Here is a 20,905-nt window from a genome sequence, read left to right as displayed (position 1 = left end):
CGGCCTGGGGCCAGAGGGTGTTGGTTTTTTTGGAGGATGGTCACGGCAGTTAGGAGAGGCACCCCCATTTCCCTCCCCCACCGCCCTCCACCAGCAAGGGGGCCCTCCTGGGCTCTCCTGGGGATCGGCACTCGGGGCCTGTGGGGATCCTGGGGCGGGGGGGGAAGATGTGCCCCGGCTAAGCCGGTGCTTGCCGTGCACACACAGGACTGCTGGGAGGGACAGCACGCGGAGAGGCAGGAGCCGGCACAGAGCCAGCGAGAGGCGCAGGACCCTGATGGGTGGAAGAGGCCAGGGGAGGTGGTGTGTCCTGCGGGGCTTGCGGAGGGCAAGGGGAAATGAAATGCCAGGGATGCCCAGGAGATGCCCGATGCCCGCCGCTCACACCCCCTGTAGCCCCTTCGCTCAGAGCCCCCGTTTGGACCCCAGGGCCCCCCTCTGCCTCCAGCCTGGGCCTCTGCGGGGCCTCCCTGCCCTGGGGGTTCCTGCTCGGGGACAAATGGAGCCCAGGGGTCCCTCCTCACCTCCTTTCTCCCTCCTAGGATAGGCAAGAAGCCTGCTGGGCCCCCCCCCCCCCAGTGCAGCTGGCAGATGATGGAGGGAAGTGACTGGGACTTGCCTGCCCAGCAGCAGCCCCTCTCGGTCCCTGTCTGCCTGCTGCCGTCCCGCCCAGAGGGGAAGGCAGGGCCATGCCGGTTTTGGTCCCCGTGCAGCTGAGGGACCGGGCTGCCGCCCAGGGCACGGGAACCAGGGAGAGGCAGCTGCTGGGGAGCGTCGGGGCAGACGGAGGGGAGAAAAGGGCTCGTCTTGAACAGCAGCCAGCGACGAGCCCTCTCCCCACTAACGCAAGACCTCGGCGGAGAACCCGGCAGTGAAAGCCGATTTTTATTGACTGATTAAAACAGTAGCATCCTAAAACCATCCCCCGAGATCTCCTCAATTATTCAGTGAGGGTCTTGCACGCTTGAAGCTGAGAAAGGTGGCTTTTCAACAGCTGAATACCGCAGTGAGCTGAGAAAAGAGCCCTTCCCTAATATACACGGCAAGAAAGACTCCAGCCGCAATACATATCAATCCAAACAAAATAAACCGAGAATCAAGAAGGCCACAGGGAGCTCACACTGTGCCAGAGAACCTGGCTCCCTGTGAGCCCCCGGGGACGTCCAGCCACCACCACCTCCGGGTCGGTAACCTTAGGAAGATGTTTGAGCTGCTGGACGCTTCCCTGCCTCTGCCAGAGCCACGGGGAGGGAAGGGCAGGGCCTGCCCCTTGCACAGCCCCAGGGCTCTCTGCGGGGCCTTGGTGGCTGCTGGGGCACGAAGCCTGGTGTCCCCCGTGGTGGGATGGGACCCTGCACTGGGGGGGGCAGTGGCCTCCAGAGCTATGAGTGGAGCAGGGACAGTGCTGGCAGGGGGGACGGGCTTTGTGCCATCCCCACGCTGGTGGGTCTGGCATGTCCCCCAGCTATCCCAGGTCCCTGCTTCATCCTTGTTTCTGAATGTCTCCTTCACCCCCTTTCCCCAGGGGCTGAGCTCCCCGGGAGGGCACCCGCCATGGCCCCAGTGGGCAAAGGGCTCCGAGACCCCCAGCCTGGGTGCCCCGCGGTGGCCAGCTGGGCACCTCTACCAGCCCCGGTGAGGGATGCACAGCCTCGGGATCGACGCCATCCTCCAGCCCCATTTCTCCAGGACTAAAGCCACGAATGGGACCCACAGAGGAGGAATGCAAAAGAGGAGGCCCAGCAGCAGCAGCAGGGAGGAGATGTCCCCCTGAGGCTGCTGAGAGGCTGTGGGGAGGAGAAGGGCATGGAGCTGGGGAAGGTGCTGGCACGGGGCTGGGGACGTGGGGGAGGCTCCCATGCTTCATGCTCCCAGCAGCTTCTTGACCATGTAGCCTGGCATGCTGTAGAGGAAGAGGGCGATCATGATGAGGAGCAACAGGGCCAGCACGATTTTGATGATGAGCCACTTGTAGCGCGTGCAGATGAGGTATTTGATGGACTTGAGTGGGTTCAGGAACCAGATGAAGGACGTGTCCGGGCGGCTGCAGGGGAAGCAAATACCCATCATTAATGCCATGGCTGTGGAGAAGGGATGCAGGGCAGGCAGTGCAACAATGGACATGGTGGGCAAAGTGGGGTGCAGGATCCCCTTCCCTGGGTAAGCCTGCACAGAGTGAAAGAGCCCAACCAGCAGGATGAGGAGGGTGGACAAGGGGAGTCAGCATGACGTGTGCCAGATGGAGTAATGCAGGTTCGCGATGGAGCGTGAGGATTCCAGTTGAAGCTGGAATCTGATGGTGAGGACCGGAGAGGAGGAGGAGGAGGTGGGAGGCCAAGGAAAGGGAATGGAACCAAGAAGAGAGGCAGAGGAGGAACAGAGTAAGGAAAAGCAGCGGGGCAGTGAATAGCAGGCAATGGGGGGGAACCAGCAGAGATGGCTCTGCCCATAACCCTCATTCCTACATCCCCCGGTGCGACCCCTCCTCGCCTCCCCATGCCTGGCTCCCTCCCCGGGGACCACCCCACAGCATCTCCCAGAAGCCCAGGTGCCTGCTGGGGAGTGGGGTTTCCTACTTACTTGGGTTTCTCCAGTGGATCAGGCTCGTTGCGAGCCAGCCCAGCAGGGGATTTCTCTGCCTCCTCTGCTGTCAGAAGGTGCAGTTCAGCCTCGACTTTCCCCTGCAGGGAGCAGAGAGTTGTGCTGAGACCTAGGCGATGCTCCCCCACCTCGGTCCCCCAAGACATGGTGACAGAGGGGACCTGAGGGAACAGAGGCAAGTGTGGGGGGGGTGGGGTGGAGGGTGTCTGCAGAGTGCAATCCCCAGGATGCAAAATCCCTCCCTTTTCCTCATCCTTACGGTAATCTCCAGCTCATCATTCTCATCTCTGGCCACGAACGGCCACCAGCCCTTCACCCGCTTCTGCTTGAAGATGGAGACCATGGGCAGCTCTGCCTCGTTCGTCACCATCTCCAGGCTGCACTGTTTCGATGTCTTGGCTCCCCGGGGGAAGCGGTTCAGGTCCAGCTCGATGGCCCCTGGCAGGAGAAAGGGGAGCACAGACGTTGGCACCCCCAAAATGCTGAGTCCTTGGCTGGAGGTGGGCTGGGCCAGCATCTCCTGCCCTGGAGAGCAACTTCGAACTAGCTCTGGGAACTAAAAAGCTGACATCTTTGCTACAGGAGCAGCCTTTGATCAGCAGCAGCGGAGACAAGGGCTCTCATCCTACCTGCTCTTACCAGCAGCCTCTAAAGGGGGTTTGTGGGATGTTGTGGACTTGCGGAGCAGAGCTAACCTTCCAGGTTCTGTTCCTATATAGGCTTTGTCTCCTCCCACGCTGCTCCCTACGTGTCCAGCCATGGGCTCCCTGCTGGCCGCCCCATTGCCCCAGCAGAGCAGACCCCCCCCTGCTTACCGAGGAAATCATCGGCCGAGAAGTGGTCAGCATCCCAGACCTGCAGGGTGAGGCGAGCTGGGATCTTGTACTCGGTCTCATCCCAGGAGAACATGGACTCCTTCTTGGAGATGACGATTTTCTCCTCCGCCATCAGGTAGTCAAAGGGGAAGATGTAGCGCCAGTTGAAGTTGCCTTCACCAGTGAGTGAGTGGTAATGGACATCCGTGTCTTGCTTGTCCTCCTGCTGACCCTTCAGCCACCTGCAGGGCCCAGAGGGATGAGAGGGGTGGCACACGTTACAGGAGGGAGGAGAGGGCACAGGACCATCCTGTGCGTGCAGCCAGGACACCTCCAGGCCAGCAATGCGTGGGCAGACTGGAAGGACCTAAAAGGCATGAGCAATGGGCTGGGGCTGCTTGAATCACCGCAGCAGTGTCTCCAAGGGGCACAACGGGCATGGGGACGGGAGACACCTAGGGGGAACGGGGGGGTCGGAGAGCAAGAAATGCAAGCAGGTTGTCAGGGGTCTTTCTCTGGGCAGGGAGATGTTAAAGAGGTGGACAGGAGCAAGGAGCATTGCTGGGGAGTCTGGAGCAGAGCATGCTGGAAGGATGTCCCCGTCCCGCACTGGTGGAGTGGACAGGCCCAGGGGAGGCTGTAGAGACCTTCTCACTCCACCACGGGGTAGTTAGACCTCCCCTGACGGCGGCTGTCTGTGTGGAGGCAGGTCGGTCTGTGCTGGTCACTGCAGGCTCCCTGTGCCAGGGCACATCTATCTGAGCCCATCAGAGGTATTTAGGGTCTGCTGCAGGCTCTGCTTGAGGGTGGGGATATCTCTGCTGACCCAGTCTCCAGCGAAGGGACCTGAAGTGCCCAGCTCAGATAGGCACCGTGGGCACCGTGTCACTGGAGACAGTGGGGTCCCCGTCATGCCACCCTGGGAGACGGGGTGGCCATGCCGACCTCGCCATCGCATGTGCTTGTTCCCCTAATTTTCTGGCTCCAGTGAGCAGGATTCCCAGAGCAAAAGGGACACGGAGGATGGTCCATACCAGCAAGTCTGGGCCCCGGGGGAACACAGCTTTGTTTCAAAGACTGTGAGCGCCCCTCAGCCCCTTTCTCTGACGAGCCAAGGCACCTCCGTTCCCCAGGGTGCTCTCAGGTTTTTGCGTGTCTGTTTGTCCTGAGGGGCTGCAGCCAGCAGGGACACGTCTCCATGCACAGGCACCCAATGCAGGGGTGTTCTCTCGGGCTCTGAGCGTGCCGATGCCCTGCTCTGCCCCACGAAACACAAAGGTCAAGTGATTCCCCCACCACACTGATGGGGAAGGGCTGGAGCACCTCAGATTCAGAGCCATTGCAGAAAAGCCACTGGGCTGATGGGACCCGAGATGCCAAAACAGACCCAGTTTTCTGAAAGCGGCACGAGGTGCAAGCAGAGGAGACCTGGCCTGAGCTGGCGAGGCTGCGGAGGAAGCACCGAGCAGTTTAACAGACTGGTGGGAAATCACCGCATAGCCAGCCACCAGCCTGAAATGTCGTTGCATTGATTTGAGGTCCTGTGAAGAACTGGGCTGTGAGCAGGTGTGGGTCCCCTCATCGCTGTACGGGCGAGTTCTGGAAGGGGCTTTCCCCTACTGCTGGGTGAGAGTGAAGCGGAGATGGGAACTAACCACAGTTTGGCTCCAGATGCTGGAGCTGGAGGTTGCAGGGCTGAAATGCCAAGTGGGGGCATCAAGACAAGCTCAAAAAGGGGAAGAGGGGCAGACGGGGCCAAGCAGCGAGGCCTCGGCCATTACCGCCTGACATAGACGTCAGACATCTTCTCTCCCGCCCGGAAAGCATCATCTTCCAAAACATCGGTGTTCCAGAAGACAACCCGCAGCTCAAAGCTGGGCGGCCAGGCCAGGCACATGCAGCGGGTCGTGCAGCCAAGAGAGAGAGACGGAGAGGCAAGAAACAGCACAGAAGACAACGGCAGCATTGGCGCTACCTGACCCTGCACCACAGCCCGTGTTGTACCCCCCCCCCCCCCCCCCAATCCAAAACCACCCTGGGGAGCCCAGTGAGCACTAGCACCCCCCAGGGAGAAGGAGAGGAGGTGGTGCTGGCATGCCACGCTGTACCTACCCCCTGACAAAAATGTCACTGGATTTCTCGCCAGTGAAGTAGTCATCGTCCTCCAGGATGACCTCGTCTGTGTTCCACACTATCACTCTAAGCTCATATCTGGCAGGAGGAAGGGAGACAAGGAGGTGAGGCATGGGGGCAGGCGAAGGGGCAGGAGGGAATGGGGTGACGCTGCCAGAAACCAGGGCCAGGCACCGCGACCGCAGGGAACAGCTCACAGGAATCTTATCTGAGGGATCATGAGGGCAGGAAGGGGGGGGGATCTGTGCCTGAGCTCAGGTCAGCCCAGGCAGGGTGAGCAGAGCAGCAAGGGCAGCTTTACCTCCCTCTGCTCTGAACCTCTGCGAGGCCCAAGCCAAAGGCTCGAGGGGACAGCCCAGGCTTGGCCTTTGGTAGATTTGTGGCTAAAATGGGGTCTGCGAAACAGTCTGAGTCCAGCTCTCTTCCTGGTTTCCCCACCTTACGCAGCAGGGCTGTCACCCCTTAGAAATGAGGGGGATTCGTCGCTGCCTTCAGAAGTGAACCCTGCTCCCCTGTCCAGGGCAGCCCCCTGGGCACCACAGTCCTTCTTAGGACTCCAGCAGGTTCAGAGACTCTGAGATATTCCCAGCACTGCCTTTTGTGTGCAGCAACCCGGGGTTTCCCAGTCACATTCGGCTTGGCTGGGCATTTTGGTGATGGAGAAAGCAGCTGCGGTGGGAGCAGGCGGAGGAAGAGCAGAAGCCAGATTCCTCGCAGGGCGCAGCTGCAACGTGGAAAGGCTGGAGGAAGGCTGGGGGACAGTGGCAGAGAAACGCAGCCATTCGGCCACAAGCGTAACACATCGCTAGAAGTACCAGGGGGTCCTACAGGTGAGGGGAAGGGGACTCACAGCTTCCTTAACCCACCTCCTCTGGTACCTCCCTCTGACAATGCCCTGGCTGAGCCCAGCTGTGGGACTCCTGCCATCTCCTCCAGTTCCAGCCCCCTCCTGCCTGCTCCCATGGGTGGGAGCCTGTCCCATGCTGTGCCTCTCCAGCACCTAGCACCTACAGCTAGTGTCGGGTGGTGCCAGGTGCTCCCAGCAAAGGGGAGATGGATTAAACCCCTAGGATGATAACCAGGCGTAACCTTGCTTGAAACAGGCTATCATCTACCTGCAAACCCTCTCTTCAGCCCATCAATAGCAACATCTCAGCTCCAGCTCATGGGTCACTGCTGAGCACGGCTGTCCTGGGCTGCACTGTAGACAACCCTCTGCTTTTCCAGTCTGTGCTGGTGTCTGGACCTCGCCCTTGGCCTCAGCTTTCCTGCGGCTGCCTGCCCTGCTGTTCAGACCCCATCTGCAGCCCACTGGGATCAGGGGACGTTCTCTCCATCCAAGGTGTCGTCTGCTGGGCACGGGAGCGCAAGAGACTCCCACCGGGATGCCCAGTGCTGCCCCCGTCTCCCGGCCCTGGGGGTGGGAAAAGGGGCCCAAGGACAGAGTCTAGCAGGGTAAGGCAGGGCTAGGAGGGATGCCGAGGGGAGAAATGCCTTTCTTCTCTCTAAATAAGTTGGGAGAGGGCAGGGTGAGGAGGGAAGAACTCTTTATTACACTGCCTGTTGCCTGCTCTGTCCTGCTTTGATTGACCGACTCTGTCCCAGTAACCTTCCCTGCCCCGGGGCTCCAGCCATCACCTCCTGGAAAGGGCCCATCCAAACTGCCCAGGGGTGCCTTGCCCTGGGCTAACCCTGCCCCTGCCTGGGAGGGGGTCAGGGCTGGGCGCACTGGTCTGCCCTGGCCCTGTGCCGGGGACGGGGCAATGATTTAATTTCCTAGTCTACACGGACAAGAGGGATCGGGAGCTGCAGGGGATGGAACAGGCGGGATACCACCCTTCTGTAGCAGCTCTGGAAGGGGAAGACATCGCTCGATGCCTCCAGTCTTGGGATCTCTGGGAATGCCGGCATGGTTGAGGTACCCAGGCAGAGGGCCGGGCTGGGTCATGGAGCAGCAGCAGGAGAGGGGAGAAGCAGGGCTCCATCCCCAGCCTTGAGTTTCCCCTGGGGTTGGCTGGCTGGGAGGTTCCTTACTTCTTTGGTTTCCTGGGGGAAATATCAGTGGCAGGGCCGGGCGCTGGCATGTCCATGGGGAACATGTCCACCCACATCTCCAGGCGACCCTGCAAGGTTGAAGAGGTGCAGTCAGCTCCCCTTGTCCCTCCTTGCCCCTCCCCGACCCGGCAGTGTCCCCCCCAGCTCCTCTTGCCCTTCAACATCAGTCTGGCCATGCCAGATGTGGGGCAGGGCCTGCAGCCACTGAACCCTGCCAGATATGGGGCAAGGCAGGGCTCCCCCATGCCATGAGTCCTTTTTCACCCTCTGCAGAAGAGTGCCTCCTGGCATGGCGTGGTGCCGAGGTGCACAGGCGCGGGGAGTCAGGGGACCAAGGGACTTGGGGGTGTGAAACGGATGCAGGCTGGAGCAGGAGAGGCACCGAAGGTTTAGTCTGCTAGGGTCAACAGGTGACCGTTAAGGGCTGTTGATGCCCAAGTGCCACTCTTCGCAGGATGCCTCCCCCACCTCTGCTGCCCACGACAAGGTGGGTTACGGCTGGTCTGCCCAGCTGACATCTCTGCTCCCCGCTTGGAGGCTCTGCAGGCTCTGCAGCGTGGGCTGCCTCCACTTCTGCTCTGGGACTTTGAGGACCTGCTCGATGCCCGGCTTGTCAGGGTTCAGCAGCGGACGCGTCTCCACGTGCTCGGGGACCAGCTTGCAGCCTGCCCGTGGGATGTCCTCCCAGTGGTGCAGCACAGTCAGGGCCAGGTGTTCATCTGTCTGCTTCTTCTGACCTGTGTGGGCAAAGGGAGGGCTGAGCTTGGAGAACTGGGCAGAGACACACCAGGGACAGCAAACAACCCCGTTCCTCTACCCCTACTCCAAGGGCACAGAACTGCCTACTAGCTACTCGTCTCCATTTCCTGGTGTACAATTTGTCCTTCAGCCAACACTTCCTAACTCGCTCTCTTTCTCCTCTCTCTCACCCTAGTCATTTACAGAGGGTCTCGAGCCCCTGCCAGTCTGTGTTTTCCCAGGCTGAACAAGCTCTATATCCATTGACCATGTTCTCCTCCTCTTCTGCACCCCTCCTGGCCTGCCTTCGTCTTTCTTGGGCACATGTGAGTGCGTTGGGACGCAACCGTTGTTTGGGGATGCAGTTACATGGAGAAAGGCTTCCTAAACCCTGGAAAGGCCAGGGTGGGGTGTCTTCATTGCTCTTTGGGCATACAGCGCCAGGAGGAAGTTTTCAAAGGCAGCTTTGGCGATGCTATGCCACGCACATCATAGCATGAGTGGTTCTGAGAGCAACCCACTGGCCTGGGTGGTCTATAAGACTCTGTCTAACTGGTCACATACTGGAAGGTCCATTTAAGGTGGTGGGTGGATAATGATTGCAGCGCTGCTTTGGGGTGATGGGGCCGCTACATCTGTCCCCAATCCTGGACGATGAAGGGACACCCCAGACCCCTGCTCCCCTCCACAACCTTCATCCCATGGGGCAAGTACCATTTTCATCCTCAATCTCCGTGGGGCCGGTGAAGACCCTGTTGGCAACTTTCACTCTTCCTCCTGGCCCAAAGTGCGGCCCATCCACCTTGCCCTCTTTGCACAGCTTGGACAGGATTTGGGAGGGCTTCATGGGGTCGCGCCAGGTGTTATAACCATGTCTGTGAATAGGAGGGCAAGGTCAGTGAAGTAGTAGCAAGATTTGGAGGAAAAAGCGATTTTGTCCCCCTCTGCCAGCAAAACAAATGCTACTGCCACGAAGGACCCAGGATTCAAAGGGAGAGGATCTGAGGCAGCAAACATGAAACGTCAGAGCAGACTAGGTCCCTCTGTGACCCCCCTCTACACTTTGCTAACACCCTTCCACCCCAGCCCCTTTACTCTGTGCTGACTCAGACCTGAAATCCCCAGCGCACCCCACTTGACTCTCGATGCTCAGCATTGCTCCTTTGGCCCTGCTGCTATTTCAGCTCCGGCCTCACCCCTCTACCCAGTCCCACCAGTGCCCCTCAGTCCCTTCTTCCCTGCCCTGGGCTCCTTACAACCCGCTCCACTGCTGCCCTGCTGTGCTGGTCACAAAACCTGTCTTAAGAGTGAGGGTACAGCACAGACTCCTCCATTAGCAGGCAATAAAGGAGGGAGATTCCTGCAGGAGATCTAGGCTTGGTGTGGAAGATGAGACAGGCATGGGTCCAGGCAGAAGGTTGGGCAGGGAACGCTTTGCTCGTACATGGAGTAGGTCTGTGACACCCCACATGTAGCTCGGTGCTTGCTGTAGTAGCGGTTCTCCAGATCAATCTTGGTCTCTCCAATGAGGTCGTCAGTCCCCACCAAGTCCCAGTCGTACACCGCCACTGTCAGCATGGACTCCATGGGGAAGGTGGCCTCGATGTCAAAGGATCTAGGCCAGGGGAAAGAGAAAAGCTGTTGAAGGGTTTGGCTGCTACTCAGGAGAGACGCGTGGGTGAGGTGGGTCTGCTCCAGTCTGTGGACAGTGTTTAATTTGCATCTACCACTGCAGGACATTCAAGGTAGGGGTTTTAAGTAAACCTCTGCATGGCCTGTTTCAGATCCAGCAGCCCTAGACAGGAGGCGGCAGAGGGTGATTGCTTGACCTGAATATCAACAGCCCTGAAACTAAGTTTGTGTGTCGCTGGAGATTCAGGCCATACTCTCACCGGAGTTCAGGCGTAATGATTCCTAAAGTAGGTACTTAATCTTGATCAGAGGTGGACGTCTCTTAAACGCCCTTTACTATATTGACCATACCACTGGCAAAGAAGGACAGATGGCTGAAATGAGGATGCCTACACTGCTTGCAAGGAAAGTTCTGTGCGATGAGTCCCGTCTTTTGAGCCCAAGCAGCAGCTGTGGGACAGCTAGGGTGCAGGTCCGAGGGCTGGCAAGCTTGGCTTAGGCTTAGCTCACCCCTTCCAGGTGCAGACAGGTAACAGGGCTGGGGCAACTCACTTTCCAAAGACAGGGTTCAGCTGCTTGGAGATGTAGTTCTCCTTGTCTTTGATGTCCGTCTTCCCCAGCTTGATGGCAATATAGGGGTCGGCTTTCCCATTGATGTCAGCTGGGTGAAGGTCCGTGGCCTGCAGAGAACAGATGAGATACATCAGTGCCATCCACAGTAGCGAGCAATTCAGGGATGGCCCCATTCTCCATCCCTGAGACCAGCTGGCGTTGCCTGGCCGTAGGCATGCGGCTACGCTCTTTGGGCCTCCTAAATAGAGTGGCTTGGTTTAAACTGGGGATAAGTCCTGCCTTGTGTTAATCCCTGTCCTGGTTTGGGGAGGGGTTGGGGCTGGCTGTGTCCCCTCAGAGAGACATAACCACAGTCGCCTTTAGCATCTCTTTCATCGGTGGAAAGAAACAGGCTCCTCTAAAGAAAGACCCAGAGCAACAACCCGACCAAGATGTCAAGACGACTTTCCCCTTCCCCTCTTGTTCTCTCCACTCGCTACATTAGGGCCAAGGGCTTCTGGCTTCTCCCCATAAAGGGGGTGAGTATCCCCAAACTCTCCAGTCCCACCCTCCATCATGGCACACAACAGCAGATGCCCATGCCAGGACACATCCAGCCAGTCCTGGTGGTTGTTGGTGCTGATCAGGCTGGTGCCTACCATTGCAGCCTCAGTCCGTCGGTGATGGATGTGAGACTCGTTACCCCATTGGGCAATGGGATGCAGCACTAGATGGAGAGTTAGGCTAGCGGGAAATGCAGCCAGAATTAGGTTGCGTTAGTAAAACACCGGGACAAGGTGGTGACAAAGAGCAGCCCCGGTGCTTCTAGCAGGACTGAGATCCCTCTCAAGTGCCCGGCTTCAGTACCTCACTCACATGCTTGGGGACACACAGGTGACTAGTTTAAGGGTCAGGAAAGGACTTTTTCCAGAGCACCCTCCATATAAAGAAACGTGTGTTAGCTCAGCGCGTGTTCAAGGAGGTGCCATGCCCTTCAACCAGGTCTACTAGACCCTGCCAGCACCCATTCGACTCTGCGTGTGCTTCACTGAGGTGTCATGGCTATGTAAGGAACCGGCACCTCGCAGTCCAGGCTGATCCAAATGATTCAACTTGAGTTAAGCACTAGGACAGACACGCCGGTCCATCCTACATAGCAGAAGAAAGGTCTATGGCTCTGGCAGGAGCTTGGATCTGGCTTGCTCCCAGTGCTTGGAGCACACAGCTATGGAGACACCATTGAAGTCCCCATCAATGAGTTGCTTCAGTCCTCATGCTGCGTCCTTGGCCCTGATGCTCTGAGCGCTAAAAACCAACATCCCTACAGCTTTGGGACCAGCTCCTGGGTGTGCACCGTGGAAGGGAGTGCAGGATCACGCCTTGCCACACCACACAGTTATACTCACCCGCACAATATAGACTCGGACCAGCACATTGATGGGGTCGTTGCTGGGGATCCCCTGGAACATGCCAAAGTTGGGGTCGTATCCTGCCTCCTTGGTGATATCATCAGGGAGCGGCACTTTGTAGACACACATGGAGCCCTGGTGCGAGGGAGTGCACAGCCCGATGAGAGTCCTGCTGCTCAGGGTAAGCAGACCCATCCCAACCCACCCTTCCTGAGGACCCAGTCAATATCCTTGTTTCTAGCCATGTGCTGGAGCAGACAGGCCAGATCTGGAAAATTCCTCCACCGTGCAAGCACCTCTTCAGGGCTTGCAACCATGAGCAGAGAAATTGGACAATGGGAAGGAGGCCTGCAGAGGAATCAAACTAGCAAGGTGCTTGTGGACACGGATTTCCAAGAGTAAAACTGACAGGAGGACAAAAGCAATGGGAATAAAAGGGTTGACGAGGGATGGGCTGAAAAATCTGGGAATTACCACATGAAACACTGCTGATTTCTATGCTCCCTAAGCATCTGATCATAGCTAAAGTGGGGAACTGCCTGCTCATCTCCTCTGCTAAGCAAACAAAGGGCAAAACCGGCATCAACAGGCTTCATCTGACCAGGATCCCACCCTCAAAAAGGTTCTTGTCCAAGAATCATATAGCTGACAGATGTGCTCCTACATTGCGGGGGTCCTGGCAATGGTGCAACATGGCCGTGAGCCCAGATGACTGGTATTGGTGAAAAATGGTTCAGAGAGAAGCCAGGGCAAGACTTATTTCCACAGTGGGCAAGAAAGAGGATCTGCTTTTCCCTTGGACTTCTGTAAGAATCATCAAGGATCTGCTTGCTTGCAGTTCACCACTTCTGTGGATGCGCTTTTTGAAGCTATCTGATTTCTGGTGCTATCCTGGGAGGCTTTCTCTCCCTGCAAGGTGCCTGCAGCTGGGTCAATGCAAATTGGTTTCTACAGCATACAACTCCTTCCTGCTAAACCAGCTTCAGCAGAGAAACCTGTTGGCAAGGGCTCCCCAAGCTGCCCCTGCCCTGGCCCAACTCGGCAACCAAACTCACTTTGAACCTCCCCACTGTCCGCTCCTCTTCTGTTGCATTGTCGTCGTTGTCCCCAATCTTCCCACGGAGCAGGTTGAAGGTGTGCAGCCAGTCCTCAAAGTTATCAAACTCTGTTTCCAGCTCTTTGTTGAAGACCTGAGATGACAGAAAGTTAAAGGAGGGGAACTAGGTAAAAAGAAAAAAAGGTGAGGAAAAGATACGGTGACTACCCGAGTCAACTCAGAGGGAACATGGACATCTCAGCTCCCGATGCCCAATTCTCTAGGAAGGGAAAGGATCTCCAGGGTCATTGGGTTGGACCTTTATGCCACAAGCACCTCCCCGAACTGATAACGTACAAGAGGGAAGCTCAGCTGAATGGGCGAGGTGGCTGTCCCCCCTCTGTGCAAGACCCAGGTTCAAACCCCTTCTGCACCCCAGAATCCAGACTACATTAATCCTAATAAACACCACGGGCCAGTACATTGAACCAGAGCCCATCCCACGGGCCAGTACATTGAACCAGAGCCCATGAGTTCTGCCCTGAGTCTCGGCTGGGCCAGCCATAGCCAGGCTGGAAAACTCTCCCCTCCAGCCAGGGCATATCCAAGCTGCCCCAAGGATGATCCTATCCCAGGGCAACCCCTTTTCTGTAAAGCTTGTTGCCTCTGACTCCTTCAAGCTATGGAGAGAAGCTGGTGGTCCCAAGGCACATCTCGCCTAGGGTTAGATACCCCTCAGATAGGCAAGGTGCCTCATGCAGGGTTGATCCATCCTGCTCTGATCTCCAGGTGGCTGGGACTGCCATCCTGCCAGACTTCCAGCCTGCCACCAAGCAGGCAGGGCCTTCTCCTCCCCTGCCGACACACGCACCTTCAGTTCGTCAATCTTCTGCTTGTTCTTCTTCTCGGGAAGCTCAGGGGCTGACTGTTGCTTCTTTTTCTTATCGTCTTTGGGTGCCTTGGACTTCTCCTTGTTCTTCGCCTGACCCTTGGAGCCTTTCAGGGGAGAGTCATCAAGTTTGATTTCTGAGTCCGAGGGGAAGCGGCGAGGAGGGAGGAGATGGAAATGAGGGTGAGGAGGGGTGGAGGAGACAGGGAGGGGGGACTTGATCAAAGTCCTTCAAAGAGGAGGAGCATGAAAGCTGACAGCTGCTACTGCCTGCAACTCCCATCCCAGCCCTCTCCTGTCTTTCCTTGACTCTGGCCACTGCTGCCCAGGTCACAGCATCTCCAGGAGCCCAGAGGTCTCTGTGCAGTGAACTTCCAGAGCTGACCTGAGCAGAAGTCATTTGGAGGACTACAAAACATGGACAGAGTGCTAGGCTCTGGCTAGCTTCAACAGCAGTGAGAAGACCTGATCCTGCCCACAGCATCTCTTTTTCTTCCTTCTACTGGAGGCTTTTCCTGCTGTACGCAGCCTGGAGAATAAAACCCCAGCCTAGGTATCGCAGAGGGGACAGTGCTTGATGCTCAGCACCAGAGCACAGGCTGCTGCCCTTAAAGAGGTGTTGCCCATGACCAGCTGCAATGACAGGTTGTTAGGGTCTCTGTTCAGAGCAACCACCAGCCAGGGACATCAACTACACTGGGAACGGGCCGTCTGGAAAGGCACGTTCAAAGAAAACTTCTCCCACCCCTCTGCCATCCCCGTCCCTCGCTGCCTCTGCCAGTTTTCATGACTGCTGGGCAATGCAGATGGGGACAGACAGATGACAACAGGCAAAGACTTAATGTGGAAGAGGAAAGGAGGAAGGAATGGGAGTGCCAAGGGGAAATGCACCCTTCTCAGAAGACAAAAAGAAAACAATGGGGGACACAAGACACCCCCCCAGCCGCCCTGCCACGACAGCAAGCCCAGGAAGAAGCTGCTCAGATTTGTCTCCAAGCTCAGCAAGACCCGGCCTCATCTTTCTCATCATACGAAGACTAGCCTTCCAAAAGAAACCAGGCTCCGTATTTTTCTCAGCTGGAAAATCAGATGGATTTTGCATTGCCCCAGCATGACAGCAACCCGCTGTCATGGGGACGCGGGACATATGGAGAGCATGGGTGAAAGTCCTCAGGGAAATCCCTCCAAGCCCTGCTGGTGGGACTGGCAAGGAGGCCCCAGGCTGCAAATGGACAAAGTCGCCCTTGAGCAACACGTCCCAACTCACCAGTGTTTTTGGCCCACATCACTTGTGGTACAAAATTCGTCTCACCTAACTTTAGACATCAGCAACACCCCATCTGAGCTACAGACCCCCCGACTTCCTTCAGGGGAAAACGCATTTAGGGTACAGTTCATCTTATCGTAACATGGTATTGAAAATAGGTCAGAGAATTTGCCCTAAAAGTGCGTATTTTTCTTCACTGCCTGTGCTAGAACAGCAGACAAGGAGGCCTCTACATGCCGGTAAAAGCACTCAGATTAGATGAATCCCAGACCTTCTGTCTGGTTGAATCTTCCCTTGTAAAACTGGAGCAAAATTAAAAAAAAATTAAGCCTCCTGCAAAATGAGAATGGAAAACCCCATGAAGGTGATCTAGAAGCATCTATTACTTGGCGTGCTCAACAGACTTCAAGCACACAGTCCTATAGCTAGCACATCGGCACGGCCAAAGTGACGGGACTTTTAGTGACATACTAACTTGTCATTGCAGAAAAATGTCCTGGGACAACAACGTGGATCCTGGTCACTAGTCCGCATTACGTGCACGTGGCCTTCCTCCCGGCACGGATGGGGTGGAGGCTGCCACAATACCATGCTCTGGTTTGGATTCACCTGGCGTTAGCATGTTAGCCCAACGCAGCCCACACCAGGCTTGCATTCACAAAAATTGATCCTCCGTGGGGATATACAGCGTGGCAGAAGAGCAACAGCATGCTCCAAAAGCATGTTCAAGCACCAAAAGGAGTCCTGGTCCTACCTTTCCCTGCCACGCTCCCTCCCTCGTTCACAACCTGCTTACCCTCTGCAGTCTCCATTTCTTCCTTCTCCTCCGCTTCTGCTGCGGCTGCTTCCTGCTGCCGGAGTTGCTGGGGGAGAAATGAAGCGAACAGGGGGTGGGTGCTTGTGCCGAGGTCTCTGTGCTCACTGGAAGTGCCTAACTCAGGGTCACAGCTCGCTCTGCCCGTCTGAGCTGCGAGCGAGATTCTGGCAGTGCTGGAGAAATCAAAGTTGCTCAGTGCAGCCTTGAGCACTGATGCGGTTAAATACCTGTGTCTGAATACAAACCAGTCCACCCAGGGTGCACTCAAGGAAGAGGGACCCTGCTCAGCTCTGCCAGGTAGAAAAAAGCCTTGCCGACAGTTGGGCAAGGTTAGTGAGGAAAGCAGCACAGCCCCAAGCCTTTGGAAGTAGCTGGAAATAGGTGAGACCTCGCGGGCTGGAAACATTTTCCTCTTCCCCCCCTACATACACCCCTCCTCCGCTCTGCACCCACCTCCTTCATAGTCTCAATTGAAGCAAAATACTTGGACCACCAGTCCAGCATGCTCTCGTCTGGCTCCTCCTCTTCTACTTCTTCTCCTCCTCCTCCTTTCTTCTTCTTTTTCTTTTTCTCCTTCTCTTCCTCAGACTGCAGGGACAAGGGAAGCAAAGACAGAGAAGAAGAGGGATCAGATGAAAGTGAAATGTCTCTTGAAGTGCAAAGGTGGTGGGTGAAGCCCCTGAGAAGGCAGAACCCTCCTGGCTGGGTGGCCTCGTTAGCACTTTCCCCCATTTACAGCCGCAGACACTGAGGCGCAGAGCAGCAAAGCAAGATGCCCAAGGCTCCAGAGGGACACAGTATCAGAGTCCCGAGACATTCCCCTCCTGTCCGTCATCCCTTTCATCCATGTATTTCCCACATGGAAACACAGGTGCTGCAGCACCTGAATCTTACACGGTAGCAATCCTCCCTCTGCCCGGCAGAGTACCCTGGGTCCACTCAGTGGTGCAATAAAGCCTTTTGCAGCTGGTGTCTGGTTGTGGTGGGAATAACCAGCATCTCTCCCGCAGCGTGCTGCCTGCCCTGCTCCTCCTGGCACAGCTGGGCTGAGAAGTGCTGGCCCAGAAGAGCTTCCCAAGCTGCAGGGACCAGGCCACTGCCTTATCTGTTGATGAGACAACGCTGCTCTGTCTCTGCCTTGGGACGAAGGGGCGCTGGCCCCCGCCTATCTTGGGGTTGGTGAGGATGCATGGTCCTCGTTGAAAGGTGCACAGAAGGGCAGGATGGGGTGTGGAGGGTTGGGAGCAGGGATGCAGAGCAGATCCATCACTTACCACGTCCACCTTCACCACCGCATCGGAGTTCTGCCGCCCGGGGTGGAAGGGAACAGGGAGAGGGAGAGCAGGTTAGCAGCGCAGCCTCAGCCGAGTACAAATACACACCGGCACACGCATGCATTAGAAGTCACAGACAGCTCCCCAGCGATGAAGGAACCGAACGCCTTGAATGAAGAGCCCTGGCTGGGAAAGCTCTGTGTACAGGGGAGATGTCTGCTGTGACCCACGCACCAAATCCATCTCCGCGTGGCAGATGTCTCTCTGGCACTCTGCTAAGGGAGAACCACAGTCCCTGACAGCGAGGGATTGGGCCTGAGAAGACACTTTGGCCTTCAGCGTGGATAACACCTCTCTGCTCTCTTGGAGTTTTTCTTGTCGATCTAGGAAGGTCTGCAAGCTACTGTGGTAGATTTCAAGAAGCACGTGGGTGCTGGGGCGTTCCAGACATACCCATGCATAGATATCCTGCAGCTCCCATTGCATGAAGCTGTGTGAGCAGACATACATGAGACAGCTTCTTGTGCACATACGAGGAACTCTACGTGCAAGTGCCTACGTAAATGCACCAGGGACCTTGTGGGGTGTGTGTATGTGTATGTATCTGTACGTGTGTGCTTGTGAGGCTTTGTACGTGCCATAGCCTTTCTGTAAATGCGCACGTGTGAGGGGCCATGCATATTTGGAGCCCACAACATGCCTGTAGGCACACGTATGCACATGTGCTGCTTGTCTGGGGGGTTGCGTGTGCATGTTGCTGCAAAGAGCCTCCTGCAAAAAGCAATCTGTTTCTTTTTGTGGAGGAAGCTCTGGAACGAGTACCAGAAGGAGTTGAAATTCCTGTTCCGCACAAGAAAATGGGCACAGGCACATTCAGTGTGTGAACAAAGCCTGATGCCTCTGGGACACATTGCCTGTCCAATGCATACGGCGCCCAATTTTCAGGGCAAGCACAACAGGTCTGAAGAGCTTTGGCTGCCTCAGACTGACTCTGTGTGGCTGGATCAGCTCTATGCCATGAGCATCTGCTGTGTCCTGTACAGCTCAGACTTGCTGTACACTGGTTGTGCAGCGACACCTCGCTGACCACCCATCCGGACTGTTGAACAGGCATTTCAGAGAGCTGACGTAGCCATCTGAACGTCTCAGAACTATCGTAAAAAGGAAAAAGGTATTAGGGAAATCTGCGTGACTCTGGCTGCTTGCAGAGGCTGTGCAGCGTGCAGTGCTTTGGAAGGGCAGGATCGCTGCAGCTGTGCAGATGGGGAATTTCTGATGGGTCACTTGTGTCTGCGTTGGTCACAGATGGGGACAGGGTTGTGCTTGTGGGTGCTCATTCCCATCTGACTGTTTTTGAAGGAAAACTTAAAGCTGTCTAGTTTGCATAGCCCAGGACAGTCCTTTTCTGGGCAGCAAGCACCAGCTAATTTCAGAGAGGACAGGAAGAGGCCAATCTGTAGGACTGACGATTACCCAAGGCCCTTCATTCCGGGCATCAGCCCAACCCCACGTTCAGCAGGACAAGGTGGCCTCCGTTTGGATGGAATCCCTCAAAGACTGGAAATTCAGTGAGGAAAGAGATACTAAAGTGGTGCTGACATACGGATACTCACAGCTTCCAGCTTCACCATCGTCTCCATCTTCTTGATGGGAACCTCAGGTTCCATGTTGACAACGATCTCCCCTGTGGGGTGAGAGCGATGGGCCCCATTGGCCATTGCCAGATAGCCGTTGAGGTGTTTAGCTGGACAGAGGACAGAGAAAGAGAAAGTACAAAAGAGAAGGCTAGAGAAGGGTAGTGTAGAGGAGAAACTGAGAGCTTAGGTGAGATCCTACAGGATTCATGCAGGAGTGATGTGTGACCACCTTGGTCAGAGAAGAAAAGAGGTGGAAATGAGCACAGACCCTTACAGCATGATTAAAACCCCCTTCCACAGCAAAGGAAAGCAGATGATGAGAAAGGATTGTGTTTTTTCACCTGCACGAGCCTCCAGAGGAGAAGACGCAGAGAAGACGATTGCCCTGAAAGTATCAGCTGGCATGGACACAACCGCAGGTCCAGACCCCTGGCTGGAACCAGGGATGGCCCTTGGCAATCCTCCCACAGACCTCCCGTCTCTGCCCAGCCAAGAGTGCCTCCACGTCCACCAAGGACTGGGAGGAGGTGAGCAATTCCTGTGGCTCACCAAGCCCTCGGCTGCTGTGCTGGGTGCAGGGAAAGTGGGTTTGTGACGGTTTTTGCCGTGGGTGCTGATAGATGGGGTAGTGGTTGGGGTTGAGAGGGTGGCCTCAATCTGTAGCTTTCTAGTCTTTACTCAGATAGCAGCAGCAGGAGGCACTGAACGTGGCAAATTCACCTCCCAGTCTTGAGGAACATTTGGGGAGTGTAGAGTCATGAAGCTGCAGAGACGTTAGAGGTGAACCAGCCTTTCTTGTCTTACAGGTATCAGGGGGAGCATGCAATTATTGCAGTGAGACCCACAGATCAAAAAATCAAAGGGCAATCACGGCCTCACACCCTGTGCCTTCTCACCCCCTTGACCCAAACCCTGAATCACTGCTTGCTTAACCAACAAGCAGGCAATATCCCATAGTCCTTACAAACCTCCACCCATCTCCCTCTTCTCCGTGCGCAATGCCCCACCGATGACCCGTACTGGGCAGGTCCCCATGGCCCAAGCCTGGTACCTGTCATATTCCAGTGCTGGGCTTTCTTATCTGGTGGGCGGTAGATGAACTTTCGGAGGGAGCTGACGGCGTGGGACCCCACCAGGGTGTAACGCCCGAAAGCCCGGCAGTCCACCACCCGGATGTTGAGGGGTGGGTGGAGCAGCTCATTCTCCGGGAGGTCCTGGGAAGAAAAGGTGTGCTGGTTATCAAGGGCTGGGTGTGGGCTGTGAGTTGTCTACTTTGGTGGTTGGAAAGGCCAGTAGGGACTAAAACAGGGATCATGTCGGAGGAAGAGGTCTGGAGCGGCTCCAGCATGGCTTGGAAGCCCTCAGAGAAAGGCCATCGCCAACTGGGATGGAGCTCATGTCCTCCATTGCTGTGGGGAAACTGAAGAAAGGGGCTAGCAGCCATGGTTTGGGGTCCAGAAAATCTGGGTTTCAGCTGAGGGCTCAGGGGGAAGAGGAAACACTCACCACTTCAAACCACTTGACCAAAGTGCTGAAGTTGGGGTTTTTCTTGTAGTTCTGGATGAGGGCTGACTGGACCCCCTTCCCAGCACACTCAATGTCCACCCGGGGCCGGTCCACCTGGGCCAGGTTCACTCTCTTCAGATCCCTCAGCCCCCAAAACAAGATCTAGGGCAGGAGGAGGAGAAGGAAGAACATGAATGTGAGAGGGACTGCCCCTGGCTGGAGCCAAAGGAGTTGGTTCTCCACGTCCCCCCAGGAGCAGGGACTTTGCTGCAAAATGTCATCACCTGGGCAGTGGTGGATCCCCAAGGTATCCTCTCCTCCTCCACATGGCTCAGGGCTGCAGCACAGTCTCTCTCTGACACCCCACATAATCCACCCCACACCTGATCTGCGGCAGCATAAGGTCTCCAACCTGCTGCCCTCGACACTCCCTTTTCTGCCTTTCTCCCTTTCTAGCCTTTTTCTGCCATGGGACTCCGTAGAGCAGGACCAGACCAGCTTTGTCCACCCACAGTGGCTCTTGATTCAGTGTTGGCATCATTTT

The 20,905-nt window shown here is 56.4% G+C and overlaps 1 protein-coding gene across 1 annotated transcript in view; it reads right to left on the bottom strand.

Annotated features, from left to right (window-relative positions):
• Positions 1 to 1,863: 1,863 nt before the first annotated feature.
• Positions 1,864 to 20,905, bottom strand: part of OTOF (otoferlin) — a 145,397-nt gene continuing 126,355 nt past the window's right edge. The window contains exons 38-56 of the mRNA XM_019470966.1: positions 20,362 to 20,523; positions 19,907 to 20,069; positions 18,832 to 18,962; positions 17,219 to 17,248; positions 16,398 to 16,532; positions 15,924 to 15,990; positions 13,843 to 13,997; positions 12,991 to 13,125; positions 11,933 to 12,070; positions 10,527 to 10,654; positions 9,787 to 9,957; positions 9,057 to 9,217; positions 8,199 to 8,341; positions 7,584 to 7,672; positions 5,529 to 5,627; positions 3,417 to 3,658; positions 2,861 to 3,039; positions 2,581 to 2,681; positions 1,864 to 2,044 (exon numbers count right to left, since the gene is read on the bottom strand). Of these exons, the coding sequence (XP_019326511.1) occupies positions 1,864 to 2,044; positions 2,581 to 2,681; positions 2,861 to 3,039; positions 3,417 to 3,658; positions 5,529 to 5,627; positions 7,584 to 7,672; positions 8,199 to 8,341; positions 9,057 to 9,217; positions 9,787 to 9,957; positions 10,527 to 10,654; positions 11,933 to 12,070; positions 12,991 to 13,125; positions 13,843 to 13,997; positions 15,924 to 15,990; positions 16,398 to 16,532; positions 17,219 to 17,248; positions 18,832 to 18,962; positions 19,907 to 20,069; positions 20,362 to 20,523 (2,610 nt within the window). The remainder of the gene's footprint in view (positions 2,045 to 2,580; positions 2,682 to 2,860; positions 3,040 to 3,416; positions 3,659 to 5,528; positions 5,628 to 7,583; positions 7,673 to 8,198; positions 8,342 to 9,056; positions 9,218 to 9,786; positions 9,958 to 10,526; positions 10,655 to 11,932; positions 12,071 to 12,990; positions 13,126 to 13,842; positions 13,998 to 15,923; positions 15,991 to 16,397; positions 16,533 to 17,218; positions 17,249 to 18,831; positions 18,963 to 19,906; positions 20,070 to 20,361; positions 20,524 to 20,905) is intronic.

The sequence above is a fragment of the Aptenodytes forsteri genome, unplaced genomic scaffold (genome assembly GCF_000699145.1).
Source record: "Aptenodytes forsteri isolate BGI_AS27 unplaced genomic scaffold, ASM69914v1 Scaffold192, whole genome shotgun sequence".
Lineage (NCBI taxonomy): Eukaryota > Metazoa > Chordata > Aves > Sphenisciformes > Spheniscidae > Aptenodytes > Aptenodytes forsteri.
The sequence above is the reverse complement of the archived record's forward strand: the minus strand, read 5'-3'. Positions and strand labels throughout refer to the sequence as shown.